The sequence below is a fragment of the Rutidosis leptorrhynchoides genome, chromosome 2 (assembly GCF_046630445.1).
Source record: "Rutidosis leptorrhynchoides isolate AG116_Rl617_1_P2 chromosome 2, CSIRO_AGI_Rlap_v1, whole genome shotgun sequence".
In the NCBI taxonomy this organism is placed as follows: domain Eukaryota; kingdom Viridiplantae; phylum Streptophyta; class Magnoliopsida; order Asterales; family Asteraceae; genus Rutidosis; species Rutidosis leptorrhynchoides.
This window is the reverse complement of record NC_092334.1, coordinates 532,831,001-532,842,310: the sequence shown is the minus strand read 5'-3', so window position 1 is coordinate 532,842,310 and position 11,310 is coordinate 532,831,001. Positions and strand designations below refer to the sequence as shown.

The 11,310-nt window shown below is 30.2% G+C and overlaps 1 protein-coding gene and 1 long non-coding RNA gene across 4 annotated transcripts; one reads left to right on the top strand and one right to left on the bottom strand.

The window, feature by feature from the left end:
- Positions 1–1,153: 1,153 nt before the first annotated feature.
- On the top strand, positions 1,154–10,024 carry LOC139892972 (E3 ubiquitin ligase BIG BROTHER-related-like). Its single transcript, XM_071876102.1, has 8 exons — positions 1,154–1,328; positions 8,012–8,145; positions 8,231–8,447; positions 8,781–8,815; positions 8,918–8,974; positions 9,071–9,198; positions 9,484–9,598; positions 9,744–10,024. The coding sequence occupies exons 2-8, from the start codon at positions 8,017–8,019 to the stop codon at positions 9,774–9,776; spliced, it is 714 nt and encodes a 237-aa protein (XP_071732203.1). The 5' UTR covers positions 1,154–1,328; positions 8,012–8,016; the 3' UTR covers positions 9,777–10,024.
- LOC139892971 (uncharacterized) lies at positions 2,320–7,512 on the bottom strand. 3 transcript variants are annotated; one of them, XR_011774296.1, is made up of 8 exons: positions 7,286–7,509; positions 6,615–6,694; positions 4,866–4,991; positions 4,455–4,592; positions 3,947–4,248; positions 3,283–3,350; positions 3,018–3,187; positions 2,320–2,400 (listed from the first exon to the last, which is right to left on the bottom strand). It is a non-coding gene; the product is annotated as an uncharacterized lncRNA (long non-coding RNA). The 3 variants fall into 3 exon arrangements; XR_011774297.1 differs by lacking the exon at positions 2,320–2,400 and having other exon boundaries at positions 2,554–3,187; positions 3,947–4,181; positions 7,286–7,512; XR_011774295.1 differs by lacking the exon at positions 2,320–2,400 and having other exon boundaries at positions 2,556–3,187; positions 7,286–7,508.
- Positions 10,025–11,310: the final 1,286 nt, after the last annotated feature.

The following is an 11,310-nucleotide window of genomic DNA, read 5'->3' as shown; positions in this document are numbered from 1 at the left end:
TAAATATTATCCTAAAGCCAATCGTAATTCCATAGTTTGGGACGGGTCAATTTAGTACGATGTTATAGTTTTCCCCTTAATTTCGTAAGATTTTCCATACAATTACATAAGATGTCATCATTCTAACTTTCATCAAGTCTCCAAGAAATCATTAGAAAATGACATTTAGCCATGTGACTGTTATCAAAGTCCACGTTGACAAAATAATTAAAATCACATAACATATAACATAACACAATTATTACACTTTACAAGGGAAACAAACACTCGATTAACTATGAAATTTATTTTATTTTGTAGTAAGTTTCTTTAACCAAGAAATAATCCAAAGTAAATTTTGTTTGTAAAGCCACCCCTGTAAGGCTGTAAATCATTGTATAACTGCATAAAGTTTATTATTTAAAAAATACATTAATTGATGAGTTTGATTTTAAAAACCATTTTTCATGTACAGTAAGGATTTTTCTGATGATAGTTTTTAGTGTCATATTTAAGGTGTTTAAAAATATCGTACAATTTAAGACTCGTCATTATAAAATCAATATATGATTATTATGTACAACATCTTTATGCACATTATAAATAACTCTAAAGACCATCGTTAGAATTTTTTTTTCTTTCTAGAAATATAAACTTCTCAATTAAAAATAAGATTATTTTAACGACATCCCTAAAAAGTATCGTTAAGATGTACTATGTATGGAAATCTTATACGTAATGGTTATTTATGTAATTTAAACTAGCAATTACTCTAAAGTTATATGACTTTTAAACAATCTCCTTATACTATATACTCTTTTCGTCCCAAATCTATAGTCCAGTATTCCATATCAAATTAATTGTCCACTTCTGTAAATGGATAAGAATAATGCGATAAAAGTTTTTGGTACCCCTACTTTATTCATGTAGGACAAAAAAGATAGGTAAAAAGAAAATGGTAAGACTGAAAAGTTAATGAAAAAGTATATGTGTCGGATACTTTTTCTTAAACTACGTGTTTTTGTCTGGGAATAATAGATTTGGAACGGATGGAGTATTAACGAGATACTATAACATGTAGATATAGATTATTGTAGGGTGGACCAAAGGACAAAGGACAAAAGACATACTGTAATTTACATAGAGATGGGAAAAAAAAAACACACACACACACTCAGTCACTCACACTCCCCTCTTTTCTCCACTAAAATAAAATACAACACTCTTTTGTACCCCTAAAAAAAGCTATCCTTTGGCGGTGAACTGCACAGTTCACAAAAACCAGTCCCTGTTCTTGCCTTAATAATAATTAATTATTATATAATTATTCTGTATCTTCATCATCAAAGGTAAAATCTTTATTTCACATGTTTTCTTGAATTTTACAAGATTCTATTACTATATTCCTCAATCCTCAATCTACAAGACACTCCTTATTTATATTTCTTTAATACCTAATAATGTGCCCTTCTTGATCTGTTCTCAATGTTTATGTTTTTTTATTTTTTTATTTGTGTCATTGTGTTGGATCTCCGTATAAATTATGAATTACAACTATGCAAACCCAGATATCATTTTAATGACAAATAAAAGCCATGAAATTATATTGGTAAATCATGAAATCAGTAGACCATTTATGAACAGTATCATCTTTATCTTAATATTTTAGTATATTTATATAAAAAATATATTATTGAAATTATGGCCCATTAGTAATACTCCCTCCGTCCCAATTTAATAGTCCACAGACAAAATGGCAGGGAGGTAGTAATGCAATTATAATTGTATGGATATTTTCAAATTTTATTCACAATAATTCCAAATTTTATAATTTATGAAACTTTTTGTTTAAAGACACAACTCTGATTCTGAAGGTAAAAATAATCAAATGTTGTAGTTTACTTGCAGATATATATATATATATATATATATATATATATATATATATATATATATATATATATATATATATATATACTAGATTTATGAGCTCGTGCGTTGCACGGGAACTCATCCGCAAACATTATTGGTTTTTAAACTTATATATGAAATAATGTTATTATTGAGACTGAATAGTTGTAGTATACAATTATAATTAAGAAACCCTTAAGTATTAATAACAGTGGTACCGAAAGTAAATGTATTGAAATGATGAGTATTGTAAACGATCATATATTGTTAAATATTGTATATGTATTATAAGAAGTAAGAACGATACATGAGCTTTTAAAAATAAAGCGAACTATAAATTTGGTGAATATATAGGTAAACGATTGACGTTGGTGAATATTAACCTTATATTCAAAGTTGCAAGTTCTAATCTACTGATGAAATTGTATATCTCAATAACTCTTGAAACCCAACTAAGAGCATCTGTATCTCAACCTTGATCATTCTCAAATCAAAGCATATCTCCCATGTCTGCAATCATTAATTAGTTAAACATAATGATAATGAGAAATTAACCAACCTGAAAATGTACATATGCGGCTTAAGTGATACGGAGTACAATAATAATGACCCTACATATATTACTAATCACAATAGAACCGATAAAAATAACAAAATAAAAAGAGTTAACATAAAAGATGAGTGAAGTAATGAAGCAACTCTATAAAGATTAAAGAGTAAGAGATTAAGCACATACCCTCCTTTGATAAGGTTCTACTTTTAGCCTTCAAAATTACCCAACGCATTCATACAATCAGTGATCTAAGATCATAAATTAAACGATACCAAAATTTCGATATTTTGATTGATAACAATAGCATTTCAATATTAGGATGCATATGTTCTATCAAGTAGAAGGAAAATACATATAAAATTGATGGACAGCAGATCATACTTAATTAAACGACCATTGTAAGATCAAAATTATAAGACCAAGAACCCTACAAAAATATCCAAATATGACTAAACAACGACCACACAACAAATAAAACTATTTAATTCAGCATGATATTGAAAGGTAAGTTTATTAGAATTTAAGTAAAATGAAAGAGATTAGCATAAATGAAAGATCATACAAGTGAGCTTACAGGTTCATTCACATCGTAGTGGTTTTTTTAATGTCACTCTCAATAGTGTTTAACTAAGAAGAGTGCATTCATCTTGCTCTTTATCCTTCAAAATGTTCTTGATATATAATAATTGCCTCTATAACAGATCACTCCAAATGAACCACAAGTTGTATCGCATACTGCATCGTCTGAACAAAATGAAGATCAAAATTACAATAAATAAGAATATAAGAGAAAATGTGTAATACATGTTAACTACATTGAATGAAATTTCGAAACACACCCCATTCAATTGTGTTCAAGCCAACTCATCTGGAAGATTAGGATAGAACTTGGATGTATGTTGCATAGCTGTAATCAAACGCAAAGGTTAATGAATTTGTGGTGTTTTGAGCCTGTACGTTGCACGGCTGTTTAAAAAGAAAAGATATGTGTGCTTAAAAGGACATCACATGGATATAGATGTGACTAAACATTAGGTTAAAGCTATCTTAGATCACAAGATTTATGTATTTTTTGATAGTTTGATATTTACTTACTCGTTGATTGATTCTTTAAACTCTTAGATGTCTGGGTTAAAATAGCACTGGGTTGCTGAGAGTTAAACCTAACCTATTTTTTATCTCAAAAGATTAGAAGTCAGTGGTGCATAAGTTAAACTTGTGCAATAAATTACTTATATGTCCAGAATAATATTGATGTTACTAATATTTGATTTATAAGTTTCAGCATATATATTCAGATGTGTAATTATATAAGTTGCATATCAACATTCATGTCAAAAGTGATAAGTCCATCTTAATAAATCACCATTCTAATCCCGCACAAAAAGTCACCCTATTAAAACCCACAACTTTCGGCCCATCCGACCACCATCACCACCCATGTCCTCCCTCTACCGCCGAACCCCGCCATCCCTACCAGTATTGAAAATGCCAATTACTTACCGGGTTGACGTTTTTGTGCCTTGATGGTTGCTTTTAGTGATCTTCATAACCCTATTAAATATTGGTTTCAAAACCATCACAATCCACCTGTTGCAATCATGTCAGACCTCGATTTGGGTTGGACTCACCGACTTGCAGTCAAGCTCGGTGTTAACCGGTATTGCTTTTCATCATGAAGGGCGTTGGCTCTTTCATCTTGTGACTTCCATCTTGTAACATAAAAAACAAAAGTTTGCTGCATCGAAATAAGTCGAATAATAGTCAAATAGCCACGTCATATTAGTGTGACCCATGAAGTTCATCTGCATAAGAATAAAGTTTTTTGGTAAAACCATATATGGTGAGAGCCCATATTGTGTAGCTCAGTAATCGTGCTAAGACTTCATCAGATATTGCTATAATAGAAAGTCAAAAATGTCTAATTCTAGTGAAACATCATAATCGATCTAATACATCAGTTTATTATTATAGGAGTTCATGAAAAACGTGCAGTATATTAAAATCAAACCTGATTAGTCAGATAATGCATGGTTTGAACCACAAGAAACTTGATGAAGTTCCATATGATACCAGACCCTCAAAATCCCCCATTCTTGGCGCCAAGAAACTTGTACAATGGTGTTTCTTGGAACCCGTTGACACGAACCTTGAAAACAGAGAATATTGATTAAAAATAATTTGACCTTTTTAATAGTCAAACATAACATATAACATATTCATAATTATCATAAGTTCACAAGAGTAGAGAAGAACAAAGAAAAGTTAAAGAAAAGGAAAAAAAAACTTCACTCGACCCCAAACTCAAAAGATAAAGTCGACCTCTTTCCACAAACTAAATTACATTACAACACCAATTATGAGAACTAATCTAATAACTAATTGTAAAACAATTAGCAACTAACTGATATAGCATTTATACCTTTCATTCCAGATCACCCATATATGACTGAAAGTAGCATTCCTTTAGCTGTTCTATGCCTAAACATCCCAGCCGTAACTCCATGTCTCTCCTGATTTCTTCCCATCACTGTACGAATCTACTCGCCTTCAAAAAGGAAAAATAGTAAAAAAAAAAAAAAAACCCTCAAAAATCAGTTTCAACCTTTTCTATTGTGATTTTTTAGTAATAATGCTAATCGTAATGCAGTCAAAAACAGTCAATTATCAAGTTCAGGATTAGTCAAAAATGAAAGAAAAAAAAAAAAAAAGAAACTGAAAAGACAGTTTAAGCCTCTTTTATGTTGTGATATGCTAATGCTAATGCTAATGCAGTCAATTATCAAGTTCAAAATTAGTGAAATAAGTCAAAATAGTAAAAAAAAAAAAAAAAAAAAAAAGTTTCAACCTCTTTTATGTTGTGATATGCTAATTCTAATAATGCTAATACTAATAATGCAGTCAATAACAGTCAATTATCAAGTTAAAAATTAGTAAAAAAGTCCAAAAGGTCAAAATAGTAAAAAAAAAAAAAATCAAAAAATAGTTTCAACCTCTTTTATGTTGTAATATGCTAATGTTAATGGTCCAACTGAATGACTGCATAATGTGTTGAAAAACAACATAAATGGTTCAATTATGGTGACTACATAGCTTGTTAAGTTCATATTTTGTAAAAAATGGTCAACATGTTTTAACTTCAGGATGCTAAACCACTAATTATGAGAAAAAAGCATTCCTTTAGCTGTTCTATGCCTAAACATCCCATCCGTAACTCCATGTCTCTCCTGATTTCTTCCCATCACTGTACGAATCTACTCGCCTTCAAAAAGGAAAAATAGTAAGAAAAAAAAACTTAAAAATCAGTTTCAACCTTTTCTATTGTGATTTTTTAGTGATAATGTTAATCGTAATGCAGTCAAAAACAGTCAATTATCAAGTTCAAGATTAGTCAAAAAGGTAAAAAAAAAAAAATAATAATTGAAAAGACAGTTTCAGCCTCTTTTATGTTGTGATATGCTAATGCTAATGCAGTCAATAACAGTCAATTATCAAGTGCAAAATTAGTGAAATAAGTCAAAATAGTAATAAAAAAAAAAGTTTCAACCTCTTTTATGTTGTGATATGCTAATTCTAATAATGCTAATACTAATGCAGTCATTAACAGTCAATTATCAAGTTAAAAATTAGTAAAAAAATAAATAAAGTCAAAAAAGTCAAAATAGTAAAAAAATTTCAAAAAATAGTTTCAACCTCTTTTATGTTTTGATATGCTAATGCTAATGGTCCAACTATATGACTGCATACTGTGTTGAAAAACAACATAAATGGTTCAATTATGGTGACTACATAGCTTGTTAAGTTCATATTTTGTAAAAAATCGTCAACATGTTTTAACTTCAGGATGCAAAAACACTAATTATGGTCCAACAATTTTTACTTCAGTTCAACTAAACATAAACTAAGTAACTTTGTATCTAAAAATTTGGTACTTGAACAATTTGCAGAAGCTAAAATTGGACACAACATACTATACATTCATCTCATTTGGATCTGTTAAACCTAGTTGATGGTTGACATTACATGGAAGTATGCTAATTAGATCTTTATGCAAGTGTTAAAATGATATCACCCATTTTATGTTTAGTATTATCATCGGTTGTCTACATTAATTTTTCTTTAGATGACTGAAAGTACACAATTATAAAACTATTATATGAAAGCTGAATACCTTTTGTATGAAACTCCATTGATAGATTATCTACAACTCTAGCTTTCTATGCATTCCATGCCTCAATGTGGAATAACAACCTGCCAATTTTTGAAATCTATTATATTTACTTTTAAAGAAGATGAACAACCAATACACGACATGAAAATATGTAACACAAACCAATATATGATCCTTTACTACCATTGAGTTGAAAGGAAAAATCATAAAGTTTAATAGCATATCTTAAACAAACTGAATAATGAATTCGTAGCCATTAAACAAACCTCCAAAATAGATCAAATGCATATAATTGGTACCATAAATCGATGATTATCACATTCACTCATATAAATTCTACGAATTAAAAAAATTAAACAGTTAACTTAATGATTTTGAGTATCTCTAATAATAACTATTATAAACACAATTTCATACTTAATGATATGAAATTGACCAAATAAATAAATAATCAGGTGCAGAAAGATAAACAAATCCATATATAAAAGGGTTTAATTCAAATCGTTAGACATATACGCTACAAAATTTCAAATTTAATATGAGTGAAAATTCTATCAAATTTGATTTAGAAAAACAGTTTGATTTCTTCATAAGAAAATAAGAAAATAGAATGCAAAAAACTGAAAACAGCTATAAAATCACCATAAAACAGAATATAAAAATGGAAATACCTTAAACCTCCTGCTAGAATCTGAAAACGTAAGCATAAGGTATCGACCGTTTGAATTAAACCCTAAGGCATCGACCGCCGCAAGGACGGCTATAGAAGCGACGACGATGGTGGTTTGAGTCCAACCACCTCAAATCGGATGTATGATGATGAACATTGTTTGATGATAAAGATGATGAACATATACTTCGATGTAATCGGATGTAGGTAGAGATAGAATATTTGGGTATTTAGTGAACCTTAATTTTGAACGAACCAATTGAAGGTTTTGAATCGGATGTTTAAATTGGATGATAAATGCTCAGTAAAATAATGAGAGGAGAATGAAACTGTTAACCCTAATTCAGTGGCTAATTATAGATGATTGTGGACACGCGTCATATGTAGAAAATTAAGGATTTATTTAATTCAAAATTATGAGATAAAAGTATTTCGTGGTTGCGCCACGTGGATTTATGTTACCGGATTAGTAATATAGAAGATATATATATATATATATATATATATATATATATATATATATATATATATATATATATATATATCCCACTCACACTTATTACAATCGTGCCTGTATTAGTCTACTGTGAAGCATATATACAGAGTTTAAGTAATTTTCTGGTACTTGATTGTACTTCATATTTCATATTATACCATATCACTTTGTTTTATTGATCAATTTTTATTTAATACGGTTGTATTGTCATAATTTCCCTTGTTAAACTAGCAATCATGAGTAGAAGTGTGACCCTTTATGATCATTACTTGAATTCTGGAGTTTCGGATGAAATTGCCGAAAATTTGATGAAGTTTTATCCAAATGATGATGGTCTTAGTTATGAAGAGGTTCTCTTGCAACAGGTAATTTTAAATTCAGTTTTAAGATTATTAATATGAGATGTTTGGATGTTATTTGATTTAACTTTTTGCTCAATATATCACACAGGCAAGCATGTATCAATCGTTTCAAGAATTTGAAAAGAATAAACGTGATGATGATATAAACGATTTGATTCATCTTTTAGCCGATGAAGGTGAATCTTCACGACGTGAAGATGTCATGACACAGGAAGCCATAGATGAAGCTTTGGCTAGATCTTTGCAGGAATTAGGGGAGGGATTTGATGATCTCATCATAACTGAACACAGTGGGACTGCAAACGGTTGGTCAAATCGTTATACATTTGAACAAAAAAAGAAGTATTTTCGAATGTAAAACTAAGAACCGGAATGAAATTTTTGTTGTTTTAGTACATTAAAATTATAATAATGTGGTGCATACCTGATTAAAATTTGTTGTATCTAACAGTGACTATATTCAAGAGGTTTATGAACATATATAGGCTTGTATGATATGAAATGATATATGTTTGTAATTGTTGCTCTACTAGTGGTGTTTATGAAAAAAAAAGTTGTTATTACTGCTTATCAGTTTTGAAAATCTTGGATCTGCAAACATGTTAACTCTTTTTTTTTTTCTTTAATATGTTCTGCAGGTAGTACACATAGTACTGGAGCAACTCCATCTAGGGTATATTGTGTGCTTTTTCTTTTTAAGTTCAACATGTAAAAGTAATTAACACATTATACTTTAGTTCAAATAAGCTTTATCTACAATAATGATCATTTACAGGCTGCAAGCATGAGTTCAATGCAAGACAGCATTGATCTTGATAGTATGCAATATGAGGTACTTAATAGATTGTTAATATGACTGATCTTTTTGCACGGTTTCTTAACTTTTTGATGTTTTTTTTTTATTATTATTTTTTTATTTCTTGTACAGGAATTACTACAATTAGCTGAAGTAGTTGGCATTGAAAACAGAGGAGTATCGGCGTCCCGCATTTCTCAATTACCAACTTCCAAGTATAGATCTCGATTGTTCTCGAAGAATAAGAAGAAGGAAGAAAAGTACGTACATTTTTAGACATTTATCTTTACATTTTTTTAACTTTATTTTGTAACTTTATATAATAATATAACAGGTAAGACTACTCACTACCTTCGTGAGTGAAGGGTGGGTTAGTTGCGCCAACGCTTAACATAGATAGGGATGAATCCGTCAAAGGGTGCGTTAGTTCTTGGTGTGTCGGTGGTTGGCGGATATAAAATGGGACCCACTAATATTTAATTGTTTTGTTTGTAGTACTTTGTGTTTTAGAACGATTCTAAAATCACTTTATGACGATTGTGTGGTTTTAGCTGTGTGATATGTCAAACGGAGTTCAGCTTTGGCGAACGGTTGATCACATTGCCTTGTTTGCATCAGTATCATTCAAAGTGCATCAGTGACTGGTTGAAGCTCAAAAAGGTAAACGATCTTGAGTCTTGTGTATGTTGGTATTCAAAGATACCATCTTTTTTCTCATCAAAATTGTGCTGTTGCTAGTGATGAAAAAATTGTCATTAGCTCATTTATGTTGGTTTCTATATATTACTTTGAATTTTGATCTCAGAACTGCCCTATCTGTCAAAAGGAGGTGGTCTAAGCAGTCAAAAAACTCCAAGCAAGGAAGAAGCTATTCATTAAAAAGACCCTGCAAAACTGGTTTACGGCTATAATATAGACATATAATATATGCAAGTTACATCCAATGTATAATGTATTATGTTGATTTATCTGGTAGTTTGTCATTATGAAGACTGTTTATTTTTTTGTGTACCAAGTCCTCTTTCTGTTTACCTTTTAACGGGAAGGGGTGTATAATTTCATGTCTTCCACCAATTTTTATGATTAAGTGACACATACGTGATAAAAGTTGTACAAAAACAAATCATTAAATGGAAAGTAAACATGCTTTTAAACGTTAGCTCTCCAACGGTATTGAAGATAAAAACGGAAAAAATAAAGTACAAGTTCTAGCCTCTATCGTTATGGTGCTCGAAAACTTTTGTGCAATATCATGACAATCACTCTAAATTAAATATATAATTGTTACAAGAGTTTAAGAATTTAATGTACCTTAACAACATCTAAGTGTTGTCAGAAAATTCAAAAAACTATATTAAATGTCAGCTGTTGTGTGATTGCAGTCTTCCTCCTCTCCGCCCAGCAGCACCCCGATGACAGCTGACCGCCCAGCCTTCCACCTTGATGCCGCCCAGTCTTTCCGCCCTTTTTCCTTTCTTTGTCAAGCAGATTGCAGGACGGAGTGTATTTATTATTATGTTCATTTTACCTGTATTATAAGCCTAAATTCTTGTAACTTGTTTAATTAAATAATATAGTGGGTCTCAATTTATTTGAGGAAGTATGTCATTTTTGGTAATTTTTGGTCATGGGTTAGTCCTGTGATGTGGCGCTGATGTGGCAGATAGTCCTAGGGAGGAATTATATCATTGTTGGGAGCACTCTTATAGCTGTTACATATTCGGCAGCGCCGTTACATATTCGTCTTTCATTTAAAGATCATTTTTCCATCTTTAAAAGTTAAAAAACATTTACATTAATAAACACACAAATTACTTCAAGATTTATACAAAATACGCCATCTTTTACTCACATTCTCTCTAACATGTTTATCATTTGCAAATTATAGTCTGGTGGTTAAAGGTTTGATACTTTTGTATAAGGTCCATTCAAAACGACACTCTCATGAAGTTAACGAAGAAACTGGATGGTTAAAATTGTTGAACAAGAATATAATTAGATGGATTTGAAGGGGTGGCCTCGATTAGGTTTTGGATTAGATGTGCTTTAATATGATGTTGAATAAAGGAAATCTAACAAATATAACTTATTATTAATCAAATTTATAGAATACATTTATAACTCTAAAACTTAATTAAATACCAACATATCTAAGTTCACAATTTACTTGGGCCAACTAATCTAACACACTTGGATATATACTTTTATACCAGCATAATAATATCGTTCTAACAAATTTAGATAATTATTTCGATCATAGTGATTAATTCATATAAATTTTTATTTTTTATGGAACATAAAATGAAATAATAATGCGTTTGAAGTACTGTGCCACTGTGGGCTTAAAGTTAATATCTTAATGGGCTTAAAAA